Source organism: Heterodontus francisci, chromosome 13 (assembly GCF_036365525.1).
Source record: "Heterodontus francisci isolate sHetFra1 chromosome 13, sHetFra1.hap1, whole genome shotgun sequence".
NCBI lineage: Eukaryota > Metazoa > Chordata > Chondrichthyes > Heterodontiformes > Heterodontidae > Heterodontus > Heterodontus francisci.
Window position 1 is genome coordinate 102,901,712 of NC_090383.1, and position 25,279 is coordinate 102,926,990.

The 25,279-nt window shown below is 44.7% G+C and overlaps 1 protein-coding gene across 1 annotated transcript in view; it reads right to left on the reverse strand.

Annotated features, from left to right (window-relative positions):
* Window positions 1-25,279, reverse strand: part of ryr2a (ryanodine receptor 2a (cardiac)) — a 707,940-nt gene that overhangs the window by 270,920 nt on the left and 411,741 nt on the right. The window contains exons 27-28 of the mRNA XM_068045285.1: window positions 20,674-20,882; window positions 18,035-18,209 (exon numbers count right to left, since the gene is read on the reverse strand). Of these exons, the coding sequence (XP_067901386.1) occupies window positions 18,035-18,209; window positions 20,674-20,882 (384 nt within the window). The remainder of the gene's footprint in view (window positions 1-18,034; window positions 18,210-20,673; window positions 20,883-25,279) is intronic.

The following is a 25,279-nucleotide window of genomic DNA, read 5'->3' on the forward strand; positions in this document are numbered from 1 at the left end:
TAGGGCACTGAACACATTGCACATTAAGTCTGGATCTCATATGCACTTGTCCAATCTGTCATGGAACCCCATAGTGCCAAATAATTTACACCGCTCATACTTGTAATACTTTTTGCCAAGAATCATACGATTAATCTCTGTAACTCATCAAACCAAGTGCATAAGATGATCTGTTGAATAGATCATTAAAATGTGGAAGAAAGTACTTAAGTGGGTGGATTGAAAAACATTTTAACAACCTAACTATGAACAGCTTAGGCTCTAAAATGATACAAGAGCTACATACTTCAAACAAATCATATCGTTACATAGTCATACATTTTGTTAGATCAGTGAGACAAGAGTTTTGCAGGTAGGAGGTTGTAGCTTTATCTGTCCAAAGTTTGTGAAACAGAAGGGTGCTCCTGATAACAGAGGTATGTCGAGAACTAGCAGAAGGGACATGTTGATACGTGAATTTCAATGCCAGTGTGACGCTAGATATATAAGCCATACGTCCCAAAGACTGGCAGATCGTATCAAACAACACGTCCTTTCTGTTGTTCGCAACAGGCAAAGTACAGGCCATACCCAACCAGCCCGTGCTTGCAAAACTCAAAACACAGTGTCGAACATTAGATGTAATTTCGTGACTGGGCAACACTTGCTAAATAATCCACAGTGTGCTAAGAATTACACTGACAACCAATTTAAGATTGGTAGCGCATTTGCACGCACTGGAAGCTACATATATTAATATACAGGGCACTGTTCTTTGCAGACAGAAAGAATATGTACAAACATTGCGCCTGTTTCAGCTGAACAAAATGTGTCAGCCATTCACTGGTTCATTTCTCAGGGCAATGCCTTGACCAATCAGAGTCAAGCTGCCTGGTTTAAATTTCAAACAAAGCTTGGCAGTTAACTGTCAGACAACATAAACTGGTGCATTCTCCATGGCAACACCTCTACTAATCAGAGTTCACTTGCCAGCCAATCAGCACTCTCTTCTCATGCAGTATAAGTTGTTGTTTTCCCTTACATTAGTTATTTTTGTGAATGTCCTGATGAGTGCAAGACGAAAAGCTTCGACAACATGTCTCTATTTTCAGCAATACTCAACTTCTGTACTTTTAAATACTATTTAAAAAGAGGAGTCTGGGCCCCCACACCTGAAACGGGTATTATGCCCTTTGCATATTTAAATAAAGGCCTAATGCCTGTTTGAGGCCTCTTTCCAAAATTATACTGAGTCAGATGAGTTCAAGAAAATGTGGTCTACGTGCAGCCAAACTAGTAATCCGCAAAGGGACTGCCAAAGGTCATCAACAAAAAGGTAAGTTTATTTAAAAAATACTTAGATGAATCTGGAGCCGTTAGGAGTGCTCCTGCTCCACCTGCCTCCAGCAGCTCCCCGATCCACTGTAGTACTGAAACCAATGTTCCCTCTAATTTTTTTTCGGAGTGCGTGGGCAATTTATTTAAGTGTGTGGGCCTGTTAAATTTTTTCACACATTCGTGACCCGTGGTAATTTAAAGGGGCCGACATGTGCACAACCTGCACAGGAACTTTCAGGTTGCCGTGTGGCTGCGCAACTTAGGCAGAATATTGCTGAAGACCATTGCTGGTTCCTGCTCAACCATATTCTGATCGCCTCCCATCCTTCCTAGAACCTACCTGAGGGCCGCTGCAACTGACAAGCTGCCTGGGGACGGCCAGCATGCATCTGCAGTTTGCTTTGTCTCATTTAAATAAGGCCCAAGGTCCAATATTGGGTGTTCTTCAGACCCACCATTCTGGTGCAGGGATCATTCTCTGCACCCAGTCATGCCAACAGGCTACACAAATCAATTTCTAGGTCAATGTCCTTCTGTTCATGCACATTGCCAATTAGTGCTAATTTCATTAAAACTACTGTGAAGTGAATCAAATAGGGATAAAGTAGAGTGTGTTGGATATACACAGCAAGTCAGTTAGCATCTATAAAGGGAAAGGGAAGGTTATGACATATCCTGTGTGTATCCTTTATCAGAACTAAAGCATGAAAGAAAATCATCTTTACTAAGGTTGAGGTAAACAAAAAGGAAACTGGAGGGAGAATCAGACACATGTGTCACAGCGAGGATGATCATGGTTAAAGTGATGTGCAAACTATTTAATAAAAAACAGTTGTTAGAAAAGTTCATCATTGAGATGATGCAGAGATACCTATTATATCAATAAGAATTTTCAATGAACAGATTAAGGTTAGCCAACACATGAACTAACTCCCTGTCTGTGATCAGTGTATTTATTGATTCTCTCCTGCTCCACCTTTTATCCTTACTTTTGCCGAGCTTACCAAAACCACTTTCAATTATCAGTTCTGGTGAAGAGTGCACACCTGAAATGTTGTAAATTGCTGCCATCCTATTCCATTCCACCGTTTCATTTTTCATAAGATTAATTTCACTTTTTTCTGACAATCTAATTTGTATCTATAATTTTGTATCTCATATTTCCTCACATTTCTTTATACTCCAGGCTCCCAGCATCATTTTTGACAGTAAAAGTTATTTCCGAAAGGCTGGGCTTTCATTCTTTGCACAGTGGCTTCAGAGGCTGTTTTTCAGCGAACTGAAAGTCCAAATAATGAAGACTGATACACCTGAACATAGATGTGGGCAGGTAGATTTCTTGTTGCACAAAGCTATGTCAAAACTGGATTTTTGAACCAACATGTCAAGGATTGAAACAAACAAATTAAATATGGGAGATGAAGTAAGCCAGCAACAGAAAAGAGAGGAGGAAAAGAAGCCAAGGCATTTTTTAATTCTTATTTAAAGTTGCATTTTAAACACGTCCTAGTTTTATTAGGTTAATATTGCAGAAATCAGCTATTCCTGAAAGTCGAGTAGGTTTACTGCGACAATATTAGCATTAACTCTTAATCATGGTGTGCAAACTTAAAAAGGATTGCTCCAGAAACTAAGTGTGAACAGACTGGAGCATCATAGAATTTTACAGCACAGAATCAGGCCATTCGGCCCAACAGCTTGATATTTATGTGCCGCACAAGCCTCTTCCCACCTTGCTTCAGCTCACCCTATCAACATATCATTTCTTACAGTGTTATTAAACTGCCACTAACAGACTGAACCCACGAGGGATTAGAAGCAGTAAATTTCTCACTCTGCCCTGCTCACCCCAACCATTATTGATATGCTTCACAATTCCAAGTGCTGAAAATCAATCAGAGTTTTTCTTCCTTTAATTGATATTTTGCAGGTGTACGCTGACAATTCAGCCATGTTCATATTCTGTTCATTCAAGGGTTTGGCAGGACATATAATTATACTTTGCACTTGAATTATTCAAAGCTTTCTATACTCCACAATGTCAAGTTGTCGGTCATTGCTAAATAAAAAAATCACTCTGGGCACTTTCTACATTTACACAAGAAACTGTTGGTGACAGTTTGTAACACATTCATCGGCATTTGCTGATCTCCTTAGATGTCACTCGTGCACAAAAAAAAATTAATTTCTTTTAGGTTCCTCCATTCATCTCCCACTCAAATTATTATTGGCCCGGATTTTGCAGTCAGCGATGCAGTGGCGGCACTTGCCACGGATGTCAAAAAAATCTCCGCACGAACCTAACAACATTCCCACGCCGACAATTTTGGCTGTCTTGAGGGAGGATTCCCTCCTGGCGTAGGTTGCAGCGAGACCCAGCAATCTAGGCTAGTGTGGCCTAGGGTTAAAATGGCAGGCAGCTGTGAGCATGGCTTACAATCACCGCAGCACAAAAACTGTATAAGGCAGGCTGCTGCAGTAAAAAAAGGTATTGGAAAGTTACATTTTAGTAGATGTAATTAATTTCACAAAATTAATAATTCAAACATTTTATCAAAATTAAAAATTTAAACTTTTTTTAAAACGTACAATAATTTTGATCAGGTAAATTATTTCAGAAGTAATATTTAGAAATTCTGACAAATTCTGCTATACATCATTCTGAAGTAGCGAACCCTTGGGAGTAGCGTTGGTTCACGCACTGCAACTTTCTGATTAGCACACTCCGGAGGTTGTGGGACCTCTCAAGACATCCACTAGAAGCAAATGCTAAACACATCACTATTACTGGCACCACAATATCAAGCCCTTTGTTATTTGATGAATTCTACTCTTTCTAACTTTTATGCCTTTTCTCTCTTTTTGGATCACATCGATATTCATCTAGTTTTCCGTCTCCAACTCGACCTCATGTCTTTTCTCCTTCAATCTCTATCTCCATCCCTCTGCACTTTTTTTTTATATACGTCACACTTCCTCTGCCTCTTTCTCTCCATTTTTTTGCTTTCTGTATTTCTCTGATTATTTTCTTTTCATCTCACGTTTCAGAGGTTTGGAGGCAGACTTTAACCACTGAACCTATAATAGGTGCAAAAATTATCTTGCTTTTCCCAAGGGTGGGAAACTATACTTTTCCTCTCAGGCAATAGTGCAATCATATGCTTCCTTCATAAACATTCAAACAGTACGAAGCACTCAACTTTTTTTTTACGCAGCAAATTGGTATGATCTGAAATGAACTGCCTGAAAGGGTGGTGGAAGCAGATTCAATAGTAACTTGCAAAAGGGAATTGGATATATACTTAAAATGGAAAGATTTGCAGAGCTATGAGGAAAGAGCAGGAGAATTGGACTAAATGGATAGCTCTTTCAAAGAGCGGGCACAGGCATGGTGGGCCAAATGGCCTCGTTCTCTGCTGTATGATCTATGAAAATGTTCCAACTGCAGCTTAGGAGCATCTGGTCCTCTCTACAATACCACTTGGCTAATCATTTTTTAAAAGAAATTTCTTGGGAAATTAGGAAGTGAGGTTGCACAGGACTAGAGAAGAGCTGGCATCCACATCAATCTTTGTCTCAACTCCAATGCTCTCTTTGCTGAACCACTGAGAAGGTTTACTTTACAGAACAGTATAAATGACAGCGACACTCTGCACATCCATGCTTGAGAGAGGGTGTCTCAGGAAGGAGCAGCAGGGTCAGGCTGGAGGATGCAGAGTAGATTCTGAGGAGCTCTTGCATAGGGAGCAAGGAAGAGGTGAACTTATGAAGGAGTGATCAAGGAGTGGGGCAAGTGGGAAACCTGCAACAACTCGTAGGCCTGGCTGGAAGTGCTGAGAGCACTTGCTGTCCAAGGAACAGGGAGTATAGAGGGGTTGCTGAGCAAGTGGTGAGAACAGGAAGGACCAAGTAACGAGTGAAGACCAGAGGACAGCCAAGGAGCAGAAAGCACAAATGGGCAGGGCAGAAAGCAGAGAACAGATATGGACCAGGGCATGTGGTGTGGAGTGGCAAAGGGGAGGGAAGCAAGGAACTGATGAAGAGCATAGAAGGCAAAAGGGGTCAGGGGCAGGATTTTTCCCTTCGAGTCAGGACCCCAACGTTGGAGTCAAATGGGAGTCAGAACCCCACACTCTGGGGGAAATGGTCGCCCAGCAGTGGTTTTCCCCAAATTGGCCAGTTAGTGTCCAGAGGATGGGCTCACCGCCCTATTAAGGGTGGCAGGTGGGCTCTCAAAGTTGAAAGGCCAAGAGGAGGCCCTCCAGCTCAGAAGAAGCTGCAGCCTGCAGTTCAGGTAAGAGAGAGAATGCGCCTCCATTTTGAGGTGCCCTCTGTCCAACTTTCTAAACTTTTAAATTTAAAAATGCTCTCAGCAGCCGGGCCACCATTCTGAAAAATTCCAGTCAGCCTCTAAAAATAGACCTTAACAGGCCTTTCACTATCCTCAATTGGCCACCTGCTGCTTGCAAGCGGATATTCCTTCAATGCCGATCCCATCTCCAGGAAAATTGCCTGAGGACACATGGAGGTGGGGGGTGGGGGGGGGGGTTGGTGCCAGGAACTGGTAGTGAGCACAGGAAAACTAGGATAAAGTGGAAAGCAAAAGGGCAGTAAGTGTAGAGCATAGGGAGACCGGGGGTAAGAGAGGAGATGGATTCAGGAAACGCATGCAAACTGGGGAGCAGACAGCAAGGTGAGTCACATTGACAATTAAATGTTATAAATGATTGAGCCTCAATCTTTTCAACTACAGGTGCAGGTATCTGTAAAACAGTGATTCCTTAAGTAAGTATCAATGGTAAAGCATCCAGAAAATCAATTAAATATTCAGTGGCAAAGGCGCAAAAAAAATTAAATATATTCAATGGAAACCCTTCAATGGTAAGTTAAAATATGAGAAAGAGATGTTGGTTGGTATTTCACAGGGATATAGGTCTCATGTTTCGGGGTATCTAGGTTGGGCTGGTCGTAGGCAAAAGTGGAGCATGAAGTAGCCCCGTTTTGGGTAGTTTTGGATGAATGGTCACAGATGTGGCTGGACTGACCTGGACACACCTCAGTCTGCACAAACAGCAGAATGCCATGGCTTGGCTGTGGGGACACAGGCCCAGCCAAGTCAACAACAACACCTTGCATTTATAGAGTGCCACTGATGTAGTAAAACATCCCAAGGTGCTTCACAGAAGCATAATGAGATACAAATTGACACTGAGCCAAAAATGGCACGGGACCCCCTTGCACATGCTTGGCTTTGTTGCAGCAAGGGGAGGTACGCTCCTGTGCAGACAGATCATTTCCAACAGACAGGCTTCTGAATATTACTGATTGGGAAGGAACATTTACACAGTGGCTCCTGGCAGGTTCCTTTGCTGAAGGAAGTCCCAGTGTTTTTTATATATACGATCGATGACTAATAGCAGAGTAGATAAGTAACTGCCATGGTCAGTGTATCAAGCAGAAATCATTTAGCTGAAATGTGATTCAGGGAAAAATTGAAACTGGAAAAAAACATCTTTGCCTAGAAATTTGATGACTCTGCATTTACTGGCAGAAAAGAGGCACAAATGCATCCAATATGGCCAAGAACTGTCTGGTGACACAGCGACCGAAAATTCAAATACTTTTCAATTCATCGACCTGCCTGGGGATGCTCAGCTGGTGTCTGCAGCTTGCCAGCCTGATGTGAATAAGACCCGAAGCCCAATATCAGCTCAGGGATCAATTGGCGCAACCCAATCTCTGGGTCTTTGTGTAAATGGTTTTTGGCGAGTAACAGAAATGAAAAATAAACAATTTAAAAGGAGGAAAACACAACTCAAATGAGAAAAAAGTAGACACTTAACCAACAAGAAAAGGCAAGTTGACAGACCAAAGCAACAGCAGTGATATAAATGATGGTCATGGCGTTTGCAGGTCACGACAAACACAAGAAAGCATCTTAACAATTTAATTGTCATCGTATCGTCAGGTCAGCAAAGCCTGTCATTTTGATGCAGTAAGCTGCTTAAACCAGACAAGCTGGTTCAGTCCCTAAGGCAGGAACCTAAACTAACTATAGAAGGTCATATGAAACTAGGTTAAAATCTACAACACAGTTCGGAATTGGGATGAACCTTGCTTCTGCAACATGGGAACTCTACTGCTATAACAGGACTTCAACACCAGAAAATAAAAGCACAACAAATACTCAGTGTTTGTGACAATTAAAAAATATATAATGACAACATTTTCTTTTGTGCTGCAAATGTAAGAGCTTCAGCTTTCAGCATAGTTCAAATGATCTATTGCTGCAATCACTCGATCACTCACCCTATTCTGTTCAGTACATTTATTTATGCTGCATCACTCAGAACCAGCCTTCAATTACAGTGCTCCAGTGCAATTGACCATGTTTCACAACAACAAAACATTTTTCTGCCCCTCCAATTTTCTCCCTGCTTTCTTAAAGGTGCAGATTGACACTAAGGTATGAGTGCACATCAGTTGAACCAGTTGTCATGTAAAAGTCCTGGCAATGAGTGCTTGTAAACTATTTTCCGTAGGGTCATCACCGTCGATTTTTCTTGCAAAGTTGACATACGTGCAATTCCCAGCAAGAGTCTCTGGATAGCAATTAGGAGAGGCAAACCCATGTGGCATTCTCCCCGTCTCATCCCATACACACACTGGTATGCAGCCACATACATATACACACACACATACACACACACAGAGGCAGGCACACATGCATCTTAGGTACACTTCTGTAGCACTCCTGCCATCATTGCAGTTTTTATCAGATATAAAATGCTGAAAATCTAAAAAGAGAACAAACCATGCTAGAAAAACACAGCAAGTCAATCAGCATCTGAAAAGGGAATAGACAGTTTCACATTTCCTACACTGGAACCTGAAACCATAATGTAAGTTGGACCCTTAATAGGACTGAAAAAAAATCAAAGAGGGGAGAACAGGTAAAAGTCAAGAGTCAGGAATGTTTAGCCCTGTCACAAAGAGACAGTGGAGTCGACTTTCCTTACAAAGGCAGGCAACCGATGTAGAACCCGCCCCCAGGGGCAAAATAGTTACTCATTAGGGTTTTCACAGAGACGTCTTCTTAATTGGCATGGAGACAGGTTCCATGTCCAATTAAGGGCAGCGGGCAGACTTTTTTTACCCAAAAATATACTTTATTCATAAACATCTGTAAAAATGCATTACAAAACAGTTCAAAACTGTTCCAAGTTGACATTCCAGAAAGTGCAAAAGAAATCAGTTTTCTTCAATACAGAACGTGAGCTTCCTCACAACCCTTCCATTCCATTTTATGTGCAATGTACATTTGCATTACACAGCAAAACCATATTTTGGTGCATACAGCCCAAGGGGTTTCACATGGGTCCAGCCCCTCGGTTCACTATGGCGGGAGGACCTTACACAGTAGCCTTTCCCCATTGAGTCTTTGCGGCAGCTGCCCCAAGCTTTAGTGCGTTCCTCAGCATGTAGTCCTGCACCTTGGAATATGCCATTCTGCAACACTCGGTCATGGACAACTCTTTGCACCGGAAGACCAGCAAGTTTCGGGCAGACCAAAGAGCATCTTTCACTCAGTTGATGGCCCTCCAGCAGCAGTTGATATTTATCTCGGTTTACGTCCTTGGAACAGACCATAAAGCACAGACTCCTGTGTTACGGAGCTGCTCGGAATGAACCTCGACAAAAACCACTGCATCTCTTTCCACACCTGTTTTGCAAAGGCACATTCCAGAAGGAGATAGGCAACCGTCTCTTCCCCACCACAGCCAACTTGAAGGCAGCGCGCGGAAACAGTGAGATTCCGGGCACGCAGGAAGGATCTGACGGGGAGGGCTCTTCTCACCACCAAGTTACATCTTGATGCTTGATTGAAAGTTCTGGTAATGAGACATTCTGCCAAATGACTTTGGCAGTCTGCTTGGGGAACCATCCGACAGGATCCACCATCTCCTTTTCCAGTAGGGCCTTGCATACATTCCGTGCAGACCACTGCCTGAGGGACTGATGGTCAAAGGTGTTTTTCTGCACAAATCTTTCCACGAAGGATAGGTGGTACGTCATGGTCCAACCAGATGGAGCGTTCCGCGACAATGTGACCAGACCCACCCTTCACAACACCAGGGACAGACAGAACCTCAGCACATAGTGACACTTGGTGCTTGCATACTGAGGTTCTACGCAAAGCTTGATGCAGCCGCATATGAAGGTGGTCATCAGGATGAGGGCGACATTGGCTATGTTTTTTCCCCCTTTATCCAGAGGTTTGAACATAGTGTCCCTCTGGATATGGTCCATTTTGCATCTCCAGATAAAGCAGAAAATGGCTCGGGTGACTGCCACACCGCAGGAGTGGGGTATGGGCCAAACCTGCGCCACATACAGCAACAACGTGAGCACCTCGCACCTGATCACCAGGTTCTTACCCAAAATGGAGAGAAAACGCTACTCCCACATGCTCAGTTTATGGTGTACCCTGGTTACTCGCTCCTTCCAGGTTTTAGCACAGGCCTCAGCCCCTCCGAACGATATCCCCAGCCCCTTCAGGTAGTCTGACCTGACAGTGAAGGGGACAAAGGATCAGTCAGCCCAGTTCCCAAAGAACATGGCCTCTCTCTTGCCGTGATTTACTTTGGCTCCTAAGGCCAGTTCGAACTGGTCGCAGATGCTCATCAGCTTGTGAACAGATGGCGGATCCGAGCCGAAGACAGTGACTTCGTCCATGTACAGGGAGGCTTTGACCGGAGTGCCTCTGCTGCCTGGGATTGTCACCTCTCTTATGCCCGCATACTTCCGAATGGACTCAGCAAAAGGTTCGAAACAGCAAACAAACAAGACAGGGGAGAGAGGACAGTCCTGTCTGACTCCAGATTTGATCAAGAAACTTTCTGATTCCCACCCATTGATTGAGACTGCGCTACTGATGTTTGTGTAGAGCAGTTTGATCCAATTGCGGATTCCCTCCCCAAACCCCATTTTGGAGAGCACATCCATCATATAGGTGTGCGATATCCTTTCAAATGCCTTCTGGTCCAAGCTGATGAGACAGGTGTCCACCCCCCTGTCCTGTACATAGGCAATCGTATCCCTGAGTAACGCGATGCTATCAGAGATTTTCCTGCCGGGTACAGTACAGGTCTGATCAGGGTGAATTACCAACTCCAGAGCAGGCTTGACTCGACTAGCGATGGCTTTGGACAGAATCTTGTCGTCAACATTAAGCAGTGAGATAGGCCACCAATTTCTGATTTCCCCTCTCTCCCCCTTCCACTTGTAGATAAGGGTGATGATGCCTTTCCTCATGGATTCTGACATGCTGCCAGCCAGAAGCATACTCTTGTACACTTCCAACAGATCTGGGCTGATCCAGTCCCACAGAGTCGAATACAACTCAACCAGTAAGCCATCGCTTCCGGGAGTTTTACTCGTCTCAAAGGACCTGACAGCCTTTGTCAGCTCGTCCAGAGTTAGTGGTTTGTCTAGACTCTTCCGCATGCTGTCATCTAAGACCTCCGTGATAGATGACAGGAAGGACTGGGAGGCCATGCTGTCCGTGGGTTTCACATCGGACAGCCTGGCATAAAAGGATTTGCTGATCCTTAGTCTGTCAGACTGCGATGACATCACTGAGCCTCTTCCTTCAGGTTGCTGATCACAGAGCTCTCTCTCTGTACCTTTTGGAAGAAGAAATGTAAGCACGTCTCATCCTGCTCAACAGAGCGGACTCCGGACCAGAAGATGATCGTGGAGGCCTCCGTGGCAAAGAGCGAGGCCTGCTGGCTCTTCACCTCTTGGAGATCCTCCTTGACCTCGACCCCGATTGACTGCAGCCGGAGCAGATTCTGCATTCTTTTCCGAAGTCCGGACATTTCCCTCTGTGTCTCTCTCACCTTTCGAACACCTTTGAGGATAAAGAACCTCTTGATGTTCACCTTGATCGCTTCCCACCAGTGCACTGGAGACTCAAAGATGGGTTTCACTTTTCTCCAACCTTTGTAATCCCTTTTGAGTTCCTCAACGTTCTCTGGGATCAGCAGTGTTACATTCAGCTTCTACATCCCCCTGCCAACCCCCTGGTCATCCTGTAGGTGACAGTCGACCAGTAAGAGGCAGTGATCAGAGAAGAACACTGGCTTGATGTCGGTGGATCTGACCGTGAAAGAACGAGACACAAACAGGAAGTCAATCCTGGAACAGGCAGACCCATCCGGTCTTGCCCAGGTGTATCTACGCTGCGCTCCATCTGCAGGGTTGCTGAAGACGTCATGAAGCTTGGCATCTTTTACTGTTTCCATTAGGAATCTGGACATAGCGTCCAGTTTGCTGTCGTCACTGCCGGATCGTCCAGCTGCATCAATGATGCAGTTGAAGCCACTGCTCAGAATGACTGGCCTGGACATCGCCAGCAGCAGTGGGAGCATTGTTGCACATTACATCTGCTACGAGGAGGTGACCGCCCACCACCTCCTTAACTTCAGAGATGGTGACGTTACCTCCCTGCAGCAGAATACTCAGGTCAGAGGAACGGGAATCATTTCCCCTGACCAGATCGATGGCCCGTGGGACCACCATCGCGACCATTGCCTGTAGGTGCTGAGGTGCGGTATCCCACACTCCTACAGAAACAGCAGGGCCAATCAGAAGCCTTCCAGCTTGACAGGAGCAGCAGGCTGTGATGGCAGGTTTGTAACAAACGGGCACTTCAATGTGGAGGTTGAACTTTCATTAAAAAATGGTTCTTGTGAGGGGGTGCCCCTCTACAGGGCCATATGTGGCTGCTCTCAGACTCAGGCAGGGAGGACCTCTAGGCCTGCCTGGAGCACTGGCACCACAGGCTGCTGCCGAGTGCCACCTCCAGGCACCAAAGCTGGCTCCTGTTGGTGCAGAAATCTGGAGGCCGATTGGAAAATTCCAGTCAGCCTCCTTCAATTGGATTTAACAAGGATCTTAACAAGTCTAATTGGCTACCCGCCACTTGAGGGTGGGATGTCCTATCAGCCCCAATCCCCCTTCCTCCAAAAGAGTGGGTACTGGGAACAACATGAGGAAACTGGCAAGCCAGCCAGCAGCGGTATTTTCAGGCCCTGTCCATCTCTGTTCCGGCCCCCCGGCAGGACTTGAAAATTCAATCTCGTTAATCAGTGAGAGTCTGCAAATAGCCTTAATAAAAAGATAGAAGGAGATGAAAACCAGTGAATTATTTATGAATCCGCTCAATGAGGTAGCAAATATGCTTTAAAAGAACAAATGGGTGTGAAAAGCCATGTGTGAAAGATAACACAAATGAAAACAGTATGGAATGAAATGCAAAGTGAATAGGAAAAATAGCCAAGATCACTAACACTACCCAGGCGAAGAATTAAATTTGGGTTCTTACTGGTCTTAGTGGCTCAGTTCCATTCTAGAGGAATAAGTTGACCAATTGACCCACTTGTAAGAGTTTTAGAATAACTCGGTTAGACTGTAAAGAGGTATCCTGTGCAAAAACTGTCTGAGTGTCCTTTATTTGAACACCACTCCTTTTCACAGACTGAAATTTTGAGTTCTCCAGGGAGAATGTTGTCACTGAGACCACCCTCAACGCAGCCCAGCCTCTACCAGTCATGGATGAGCTGGACATACAGCCAACAAAATTGGAACTCAGTGATGCCATTGATTCTCTAGCCAGCGGAAAAGCCCCTGGGAAGGACAGCATTACCCCTGAAATACTCAAGAGTGCCAAGCCTGCTATACTCTCAGCACTACATGAACTGCTATGCCTGTGCTGGGACGAGGGAGCAGTACATGCGCGATGCCAATATCATCACCCTCTATAAAAACAAAGGTGACCGCGGTGACTGCAACAACTACCGTGGAATCTCCCTGCTCAGCATAGTGGGGAAAGTCTTTGCTCGAGTCGCTCGGAACAGGCTCCAGAAGCTGGCCGAGCGCATCTACCCTGAGGCACAGTGTGGCTTTCGTGCAGAGAGATCGACCGTCGACATGCTGTTCTCCCTTCGTCAGATACAGGAGAAATGCCGTGAACAACAGATGCCCCTCTACTATAATAAATTAAAAGCAAAATACTGCGGATGCTGGAAATCTGAAATAAAAACAAGAAATGCAGGAACCACTCAGCAGGTCTGGCAGCATCTGTGGAAAGAGAAGCAGAGTTAACGTTTCGGGTCAGTGACCCTTCATCGGACCTCTACATGCCCCTCTACATTGCTTTCATTGATCTCACCAAAACCTTTGACCTTGTCAGCAGACGTGGTCTCTTCAGACTACTAGAAAAGATTGGATGTCCACCGAAGCTACTAAGTATCATCACCTCATTCCATGACAATATGAAAGGCACAATTCAACATGGTGGCTCCTCATCAGACTCCTTTCCTATCCTGAGCGGCGTGAAACAGGGCTGTGTTCTCGCACCCACACTTTTTGGGATTTTCTTCTCCCTGCTGCTTTCACATGCGTTCAAGTCCTCTGAAGAAGGAATTTTCCTCCACACAAGATCAGGGGGCAGGTTGTTCAACCTTGCCCGTCTAAGAGCGAAGTCCAAAGTACGGAAAGTCCTCATCAGGGAACTCCTCTTTGCTGACGATGCTGCTTTAACATCTCACACTGAAGAATGCCTGCAGAGTCTCATCGACAGGTTTGCGTCTGCCTGCAATGAATTTGGCCTAACCATCAGCCTCAAGAAAACGAACATCATGGGGCAGGATGTCAGAAATGCTCCATCCATCAATATTGGCGACCACGCTCTGGAAGTGGTTCAAGAGTTCACCTACCTAGGCTCAACTATCACCAGTAACCTGTCTCTAGATGCAGAAATCAACAAGCGCATGGGAAAGGCTTCCACTGCTATGTCCAGACTGGCCAAGAGAGTGTGGGAAAATGGCGCACTGACACGGAACACAAAAGTCCGAGTGTATCAGGCCTGTGTCCTCAGTACCTTGCTCTATGGCAGCGAGGCCTGGACAACGTATGTCAGCCAAGAGTGACGTCTCAATTCATTCCATCTTCGCTGCCTCCGGAGAATACTTGGCATCAGGTGGCAGGACCGTATCTCCAACACAAAAGTCCTCGAGGCGGCCAACATCCCCAGCTTATACACACTACTGAGTCAGCGGCGCTTGAGATGGCTTGGCCATGTGAGCCGCATGGAAGATGGCAGGATCCCCAAAGACACATTGTACAGCGAGCTCACCACTGGTATCAGACCCACCGGCCGTCCATGTCTCCGCTTCAAAGACGTCTGCAAACGCGACATGAAGTCCTGTGACACTGATCACAAGTCGTGGGAGTAAGTTGCCAGCGTTCACCAGAGCTTGCGGGCAGCCATAAAGGCGGGGCTAAAGTGTGGCGAGTCGAAGAGACTTAGCAGTTGGCAGGAAAAAAGACAGAGGCGCAAGGGGTGACCCAACTGTGTAACAGCCCCGACAAACAAATTTTTCTGCAGCACCTGTGGAAGAGCCTGTCACTCTAGAATTGGCCTTTATAGCCACTCCAGGCGCTGCTCCACACACCACTGACCACCTCCAGGCGCTTACCCATTGTCTCCCGAGACAAGGAGGCCAAAGAAGACTGTAAAGAGGTATCCTGTGCAAAAACTGTCTGAATGTCCTTTATTTGAACGCCACTCCTTTTCACAAACTGAAATTTTGAGTTAGTAGAAATTATGTCTTTGTTTTGAAGGTGTTATTTTCAACTGAATAAACAGATATAATTCCTAATGACTCTAAGGAATGGTGCCGAATTTTTTTCCCATCCCTTTCATGTCACCACGTCAAGTAAAGGGGTCATCTTTGGAGTGCACATTCGAACCATTTCAGCCAAAATGGGAGTTCCTCACATCTATTTACATAAAGCTGTTTCCACCATATATACCAGAAGAACATCAACTGCTGAGAAGGCAGAACAGAGATTAAATTTAAACAATGAAATTCATCAGTCAGGAGAACAGAATAATTAAGGAGATATAGTGGTGTTACACTCAGCTTTCAGGTGTTAATAATTTAAGTAAATTAAATAGAATTAATTCCTTCTGCTGAGCATACTGAAAGTGACATTCATTTGGAAGTTTATTTTGAAAGTAGCATCACTTTGCTTAGTCAATAGAGAAAATGTGTCAATCAAAATGTTTAGCGATCTGCGACTTTACTGAAGATGATAAAATATGTGAATCAATTCTGAACTGTGTTATTACTGAAATGTCTAAGGTATTATTAATTTTTTGGAAACTGGTGGTGCATTTAAAAAGAACAGCCCATACAAGTTAATTTCGGAGTCTATTATTACATTGCATTTCATAGGACACAGCAGGTTTTCTGCCTACTCTGTCTTTCATCCTTTTCAGGCCATCCGCTGTGTTTGCAGATGAAGGACACGTCATGAATATAAAATAGCATAAATCAGGTGCTCCAAGCAGCACTCTCAACACATCACTCAGACTGCGACATGTTCTCAAATTCAATTATTCTTCACTGGATACATTTTATGATTGATGATGAAATAATTATATTCCCCAAAAAAACTTGATTGATGCCTCAGTGCAGTAATACAAGGGTTGATTTTAACCTTGCCAGCAGGAACAGTGCAGACAGGCCTGTCAAAATGGAGGCCGTCAGGAGACCCGCATTCCTGCAGCATACCCCCAGCCACCCACCCCCCAACCCCGACATTTTATCGCCTTCGTTTTTGAGAGCTTGCGGAGGGCATCACGAATGTTGAAATGCCAGAGACCAATGATGACACCGGGACCTCAACGCCAATTTAACTAAGAGACGTGCCAGGAAAAAGTGGAGGTGATCAGCAACAGGCCAAGTCAGTATTCATTTCTAAATTGTTGAGGGGTTCCTTGTGGCGCAGGAGTAGGAGGAGGAAGTCTCTTCCTGGCCCAACAAAGAAACCTTGGGCATCCTCTGCCATGGACTTTCCCCCCCGCCCACTTCTCCGGCCGGTATGAGGCAGGAACTAGGGCGGCACAGTGGCGCAGTGGTTAGCACCGCAGCCTCACAGCTCCAGGGACCCGGGTTCGATTCCGGGTACTGCCTGTGTGGAGTTTGCAAGTTCTCCCTGTGTCTGCGTGGGTTTTCTCCGGGTGCTCCGGTTTCCTCCCACAAGCCAAAAGACTTGCATGTTGATAGGTAAATTGGCCATTGTAAATTGTCACTAGTATAGGTAGGTGGTGGGGAAATATAGGGACAGGTGGGGATGTTTGGTAGGAATATGAGATTAGTGTAGGATTAGTATAAATGGGTGGTTGATGTTCGGCACAGACTCGGTGGGCCGAAGGGCCTGTTTCAGTGCTGTATCTCTAATCTAATCTAATCTAACTATCCCTTAACCTGCTCACTTTCCTTTCCAGGCGTCGTTCTCAGTCTCTGACGACAGTCTGCAGCTATGTTATTTTTCACTCCCACCTGCCAGCTTCCACCCCGTCCCCACTGGCTTCAGGCAGTAGTCAGCATCAGAACATTTAAACTGGGCTACAGGAGATTTTAGCTCTTTTGAGAAGAAAGAGAGAGCCTGGTGGGGCTGGGTAGATCACCAGCTGCTTCAGGTACAAGCACTCCTGACTCCCACTCCAAGGTAAAATCAGGGCTTTAGCTTCAGCAGGTTGTCTTGTTTGAGAGGCTGGTAAAGCTTTAGTCAAGGATTTGCATGGCACTGTCAAACATTGGACATACATTATTGTCGGAAATAGCTGTTAATTCTGCAGAGCTACGAATAAAAGTTAACAGTCAAGACTGACATACTTCACTAATTTATTGATACAACCTGTCAATGCTACAGTTAGTGGGTTGCAAGATGCTGATATCTCAAGGCCAACTTTAAAAAGGCATGTCAGAAAAACTTCAAAGCACGCACCACCAGTTCAAGGCAGTTTCTTTTATCCTTACCCTTATGTTCTTCCCTCCAACTGCCACTCTATCCATGTGGCCACTTGTCCTTTAAGTACAAATACCATTTATCTTTGCCAGAGGTCTCTTGTGTGGTACCTTATCAAATACTTCTCAAAAATCCGAACAAACCATAGCCATTTTGATTCCTTTATTAATCTTCTTTCGGACCTCGGAAAAGCCAGCAGGTAAAAGGAGGCAGAGAGCGCTGGGTCGTAAGATGTGTGCCTTCACAGCACTGTTTGAAGCAGGCATGTTTCCTCCAGGCCCAATAAGGAGACTGTAAACCCCACCCCTACCCCCCAATCTGTCTGCTCACCCTTCAATCTCGCACCCCCTCCGACTGCCATTTCAACCCTGCCGACCACCATCTCGCACTCCCAACCACCCCGACTGCAATCGCTCCCTCTCTCCCTGCAACCTTGTGCTGCTGCCTTTTCCATCTGACAGGTAGCCAGCCTGACAACTTCAAACATGCAGCTTGGTAAACATCAGGACCATAGAGTCTATGTACATCATATTGTAGTGCTTTTATTTACAATGTTAAGTTATTCAAAGAAATCAAGTAAATGGGTCAGACATGATCTTCCCCTTCTGAATGCATGTGACGACTGTATCCCAGATCATGATAGTTCTCAAGAATATCCCTGATAACAATAATCAATTCCATTATTTTATTCAGTATTGAAATAAGATGAATAGTTCTCAAAGGTGTGCAACTGAATGAGGTGGTTGATTGACATTCATTTCCAACTGTTTCACGTGTTTTTTTTTAAGGTAGCAAATACTTTCTTCCAAAACGCACATTAGTCCCTGCTTACCATCCGCAACTTCAAAATCCTTGAAAGCGAGTTCTGAGCCTGAGTCATCCAGCAGAACCTCCCCGTTCAGAGTAAATGTCATGGTGTACTCGTTCATATCGACCAGGCAGCCGACAACATCCCCCGCCTGCCAGGAGCGGCCAAAGTGCTCGTTACCCTGGTGCCACCGTTGTGCCTGCAGCACACATCACATGCAAATGATTACAAGGTGAAGAAATTATTGCAACTGCCACACACTGGTTGTCCAATCATTTAGTGGATAAACATGATAGGAATTCTTAGGAGAAATTCCAGACAAAGAATGGGGCTTTTCTTTCGCATTAAACTCTTAGTTTTGGCGATGATTTAATATGTTATGTTATAGGATGGGCCAATTAATAAATTTTTCTTATTAATTGAAATGAGGCAAGACATCTGCTTTTAGGTGTGTACTTTCTCTCTCTATAAAAGCCACCTTACTTGGTATGATGGCACAGAGAGTTGGTGCTTTTAAATGTACTGTACCACTGAATTAGATGACTTGGGCTCACTACACCCACACAAAGTTTCTAATCTTAGCTATGCTCTTAGACTACAGTGCAGTACAGAGGTTTACCATTTCCTCGTAGAGAGGGTGGGGAAAAAGTAGTCACTTTTCTGGGCCATAATGCACCTCTCATCATCTGGTTCAGGAACTCCCTGAGATCAAGTTGCCTGGCTGCTCGCTCTTAGACAGGGAATGGTGGTGATGGTACTAAAGTAAAGAAAAATATAATACAATGCATTCATACGGAAATTGAAAAACCACCCAAAGCTACCCAGCATCGGGAGGCTCCCACCATTTTCAGGTTCAAGCTTCATTCAGATGTGGCCAGTGGGCTGCGTGTGAGAAACAGGCACTCCACTGCAAGCCACAGGTTACTGGAGGACAGTAAATCTGTCAGCTCCTACACGCAGGCTCGCAGGTGGAACCAGTCCCAGAGGGTGTGGAGGTGGGGGTGGGGAGGGGTGGAGGTGGGGGTGGGGCAAGCAAGGGCCGACAGTGGCCCGTAGCAATTTTATGCAGCCAAGAAGAGCATTCCTGTTGGCCCCAGTAAAATAAGACAAAACATGTTTTGAAGTCATTTTGTGGAGCTGCCATAACCAGACCCTTAAAGAGCTGCTGGTTAGACCACTCACCACCTGGTACAACTGCTTAAATAGCTTCCCACCCAAAACAGGCAGGAATGCTCTGCACCTATTTACAGGCCTGCCTAAAAATTGCCTGGTGGGGTGGGGTGCAGTTGGTCGGGGGGGTCCATCAGGTAACTGAGGTTCCCCCCGATTTTCCTCTGCTTGCAGCCAGTTCTTCATGCAAGAAATGAGTGACAGGTAGATGAAAATCCCACCAACCAACACCAACCCCCGCCATTGCACTGTATGGCCTCTTTGTGCGGTTTTATGATTCTAAGGACAATTGGTATGGGACAGTGGAAAAGTTAAAGCTCAAGCACTGGGATTCTCTTCTGAGGTAGAAGTAAGTCAGTTTGCTAGGGCAAAGTAAGGAAACCTCTACTAGCTGTGTGGCAACTGACCTGTGAATTCTTCATGATACTTTCCATTTCCCCAGCACCATTCATCACTTTGGGAATAAAATTTTCCCCTAAAAAAAGCGAGCTTGATCTTTCATTCAAAACGGTTGGCTGAATTTTACTAGCGCACGCAAATCGCGGCCGTGCGCTTTGAATTTGGCAGTCCACCTGCACAGAGCGGCTGTTGCTGAGCCCCTGCAATATTTCACGCTGGGGCTCCTTTAAATGGAGGGGGCAGAGTGGCCGTCCCCGATGACATAAAGGAGGTGGCCACTCCGTCCCCAGCAATGGCGTCTGGTGCCACCGCTCGGGCTCTGGCGTCATTTTAAAAGGCTTCAGGCCCTTCATTTTCATTTCACTTTTTAAAGGTCCCGCTTCACTGCAACCTGCCGAACAATTTTATTCCAACTTAGATTCCCCTCTCACCGCAACCCCCCCCCCCCACCTCAATGAGTCCTCACTTATTACAGTGACACATCCCCCCAAAAAAGCACCTTTTGATTCCCTGAATTTTCCCCCCTAAGGTCAGAACATTTGACCCTCAACACCTTCCCATCATCCCCACAACCAATTACAGTAGTTCTCCCTACTACCCCGCCCCCCCCCCCCCCCCCGCTTCTGCCCTGAGAATTTCACTCCTCTCCCCCCTCCCCACCAGTGTCACGCCTCGGATCCATCCCACCAGCCAGAATATCTGCGTGGGATGGCCGTCGGGGCAAGGTAAATTTATTTACATATGACACATATGAAAAGTAAGGCTCCGCCGCCGAGCAATGGGGGGGGGCCGCACTGAGACCTCGCCATCGCCGGTAATATGCAGCGGAGCCTTCCCAGCATTGGGGGTCTTGGCCTGCCTCTGCCGCAAGAATCTTCCGGGTCCCCCCACCATGACCCTCAACGTCAGAGGGCTAGTAAAATTCAGCCCGGTGTTTCTGAATCACAACATACACTGAATAATATTTCAGCAGCAAAAGGCTACTGAAATGCAGAGAGCAAAGTGATTAATGCACTTTGGCCTGACCATATTTCTTCTGTTTATATCAACTCAAGCGTACAGTCCTTGATTTATCCGTTCTAAAGCATACAAACCTTGAAACCATCAAAAACAAAGGACTGATCATCTGTCCCAAGCTCCTGATCTGGACGGCAGCCTGGTCTGGTCCAGCCGATGCGCATGTCTTCAGCAGTCACTGCTTCAAACTCAAAGTACCACTTCCCACTTTTCACTGCATAGGTTTTCTCAGCACGGAAAATGCGAAACCTCTCTGCTGCATTGTTCAACAGATCCGATCGTGCAGCTGCAGTAAAAACACATACAAAGCAAGATATGATTTCTTGTATCAGTAACAAAAGTATGATTTAGATACAAATAACGTCCTCATTCGGACCGAAGGGATGATTTTTCCTCTGCCTACCAGCTACAAAGGGCTCAAGTGTCAACCCAGCGTCTAGTGTTAGGGTTGCCGACTCTAATCGGACCAATTCCTGGATGCTTGGCATGTGATCATGTGACATTTTATCATGTGATCCTATGTTCCTCATCTATACATTATGGAAAAATTTTCTGCAAGATGCAGGCCACCTGCCCACCTCTAGTTCCAATTTTGTGTCACACTTGTGTCAGTGCTAGCACTTTGATAAATCTTTATTTTGTTGCTCGTTCATTGCATTCTTGCAATTGTGCTGGTTTTCACCAACCATTTAAGATTTTGCTATACATAATGATCACATGAATTCTTTTCCACTGAGATTTTCCTGTCTCCGCAAACGCAACGAATGCAAAGAGGTAACATAAAAATCAATATGTTGCTTTATTAATGGCATCACATTGCAACAAGGTATGTTATAAAGAGACTACAATGTACTAAATTTCAAAACTGATCACAGGCAGTGCCAAATGCAAGTTGTTCCTCACATGTATAAATGCAACTAAACTGCCCTGCAGAAGTGCCATTAACCCCCAATCCAAGCTGACAGTGCTACACAAGAGGGGAAGCTAGACCCTCTTGTATCGGCTGGACTGTTATCAGTGCAAAGCACAAGCATAAAAGTAATTTCTAAAAAAAAACTTGCACTTTGTTAGTACCTTCCCCCCCCCCCCCCCCCCCATCGGACATCCCAAAGCATTTTACAGCCAATGAAGCACTTTTGAAATGTCATTACTGTTATAATGTAGGAAACATGACAACCTATGTGTGCACAGCAAGCTCCTACAAACAATAATGTCATAATAACCAGATAATCTATTTATGTGATGTTGGTTGAGGTGTAAATATTGGCCTGGACGCCATGGAGGACTCTCCTGAGCTTCTTCAAAATAGTGCCATGGGATCTTTTACATCCACCTGAGAGGGCAGACGGGATCTAAATTTAACATCTAATCCCAAAGACAGCACCTCCAACAGTGCAGTACTCCCTCAGTACTGCACTGGAGTGTCAGCCTTGATTGTTGTGTACAAGTCCTGGAATGGAACTTGAACCCACAACCTTCTGACTCAGGAGTGAGAGGGATACACACTGAGCCACTGCTGACACTCAATAGAATTAAATCAGCACAGTATTCCGACCAATTCGATCAGAATAGGAGGATAAAGAAGGCAAGGGATCATGGAGTGGATAGAGCATGGAAGAAGGCTATTCGGCCCATTCTGTCCATGCCAGCTCTTTGAAAGAGCAACTCAGCTAGTCCCATAGGCTTGCAAATGTTTTCTCTTCAGGTGCTTATCCCGTTCCCTTTTGAAACCACGACTGAATCTGCCTCCACCACATTCACAGGCAGTGCATTCCAGATGCTAACCATTCACTGCATAAGAACGTTTTTCTTCATATCGCTGTTAGTTCTTTTGTCATTCACCTTAAATCGGTGTGCTCTGATTCTTGACCACAATGGTAACAATTCCTCTCTATTTACTCTGTCTAGGCCCCTCATGATTTTGAACACCTCTACCAAATCTCTTCTCAACCTTCTCTTCTCTAAGGAGAACACCCCATCTTCTCCAATCTATCACATAATTTAAGTCCCTCATCCCTCGATCCACTGTCGCAAATCTTTTCTGCACCTTCTTGTTGGATCATCCAGTAATGACGCTTTGCAAGACTGAGATTCAACTTGCTTCACACTGTTCTTTTAGTCTGCCATCTTCACTCTCAAGATGTGCTATCTGACCTTTAACCCCAGGTCAGATGACCTCCTAACTAATACAGATTGTACTGTATTGTATCAAACATGCAAGTCCACATAACACTCAGTTGTTATCATGACACCTCTCCAAAGCTTTCACATCCTTCCTAAAATGCGGTGCCCAGAATTGAACGCAATACTCCAGTTAAGGCCAAACCAGTGTTTTACAAAGGCTCATCATAACTTATTTGCTTTTGTATTCTATGCCTCTATTTATAAAACCCAGGATCCCATCTGCCTTTTTAACCACTTTCTCAACCTGCCCAGCCACCTTCAATGATATGTGCACATATAACCCCTTGTTCTTATGAAGGGGCGGCACAGTGGCGCAGTGGTTAGCACCGCAGCCTCACAGCTCCAGGGACCCGGGTTCGATTCTGGGTACTGCCTGTGCGGAGTTTGCAAGTTCTCCCTGTGTCTGCGTGGGTTTCCTCCGGGTGCTCCGGTTTCCTCCCAAGACTTGCAGGTTGATAGGTTAATTGGCCATTACAAATTGCCCCTATTATAGGTAGGTGGTAGGGAAATATATAGGGACAGGTGGGGATGTGGTAGGAATATGGGATTAGTGTAGGATTAGTATAAATGGGTGGTTGATGGTCGGCACAGACTCGGTGGGCCGAAGGGCCTGTTTCAGTGCTGTATAACTAAACTAAACTAAAGGAATAGTTTCTATTCAATTTATGCAGATCTCACATTTAACCATCCCTAAATCCACTACATGTTAACAACGTCTACATTTCTAACCCTGTCAGTATATTTGAAAGATTTAGTTAGAATGATTGTTAAAAATTAACATTTTAAATGTTCCAAATGTACCCTTATCCTGCAGGTCCAAGATTTGTATTGTGCAACCCTGTGGATTTTCAGAACTTTCAATGTGTTAAGGGATAACATGTGAAAAGATAGGTGAGAAAAACCTGTCAGTCCCATCAATGTTCACCCTACCCATTAGACAAGTTAATGTTGTGCACTGCCTTCTCCAATCATCAACTCCTGAGAAAGGCAAAACAAGAGAGAAAAGGGTCTGTCAAATTTCAGGGGAAAAAACTAAGAAATTCCTCCTTAACCTCCTAAGGCAATAAAGCAATCTGCAAGTGCCTAAGCATAACTATGATACATCACCAGACATAGCTAAACCAAGTCCTCCCTCCGTCCCAATTTCCTATACATGAGTCAAAATGACAATTTCATTTAGGAAAGTCATTTGGTAAGGTTACTTGGGAAAAGCAATCTAAGGCATAAAGCAGTATTTTACATGGCTGTTGGTTAATTTTAATTCTACTGGGCAGACGATGTAAATGTACCTGGGATACTAATGGCGTAAGAGCCTGACTAACTTAAAACAAACACTAACAGCTCCCCCTCCCCCTTTCCATAATTCTTAACAATAATTTGAGGTTGATTTCTGGAAATAACTGGAAAAGCTTTTTGAAACACAAAGAGCAGATCATCCACCAGTACAGCAAACTATAAACTATGCTGGAATCAAATTTGACAAATTGTATGTTACAACAGGCACAGCAGTTCCAATCACAGACATACTTCTGTTTCATGCACATTAACATCTTAAGTTAACAGCAGAGAAGCTGATTGCTATAAAAACTGCACATGCTCTTACTGTCCATAACAGGTAATATGCATAGTTAAACATCTTATTCCCTGCTATTTCTTCATTGATAATGAACTTTTAGGGACCATACATGATAGGGAACAATTAAATCATGAAGCATTTATTCACACAAAGGGTAGTTGAAATCTGGAATTATCTCCCCCAAAAGACTGTGGATGTCAATTGAAATTTTCAAGACTAAGATTGACAGATTATGACAGATTTTTCACCAGCATTCTGATGTACAGTCACAGATCTCAAAGGCTAACTCTGTTTCTCTCTCCACAGATGCTGCCAGGACAGCTGTGTATTTCCAGCACTTTATGTTTTAATTTCAGATTTCCAGCATCCACAGTATTTTGCTTTTATTTATTGATAGACTTTTGTTGTGTTATGTGATCAAGTGATATGAATCAAAGCAGGGTAAATAGAGTTGAGGTACAGAAAGGCCATGATGGAACTGGCTTGGAGTACCTGTTTCTACTCCTATGTTCCTTTGCATAAAAGCACGAATTCATGACTCTCATTAATATTTAAACATCTTTCGCAGAAAAAAAACAGAAGCCAGGACAATTTTCCTTGAAATCACCCCTCTCTATTCGAGAGCAGTCGATATGGGGTAATATTCTCTGTTAGCCACTATGTAATTACAATTTAATTCCTTAACTTCGCTAATTAGGAAGATTTTCTTTAATCTTGTGATCAGGAAGCTTGTAGGCTGCTTGAATAGTGGTACACTGGAAAGTTTTCAGATTTAGTTTCTACAATAAATGTGAAGTAGTCAAAACAAAAAATCATTGGGTTGTATTTTGGACTTTGGGCCAGAACGTCCGGTGCCAAACCTGTATTAAAGGTCGCTACCAATGCCCATCGAGCGCCTGGCTTCGCCACAGGTTTCTGAATGA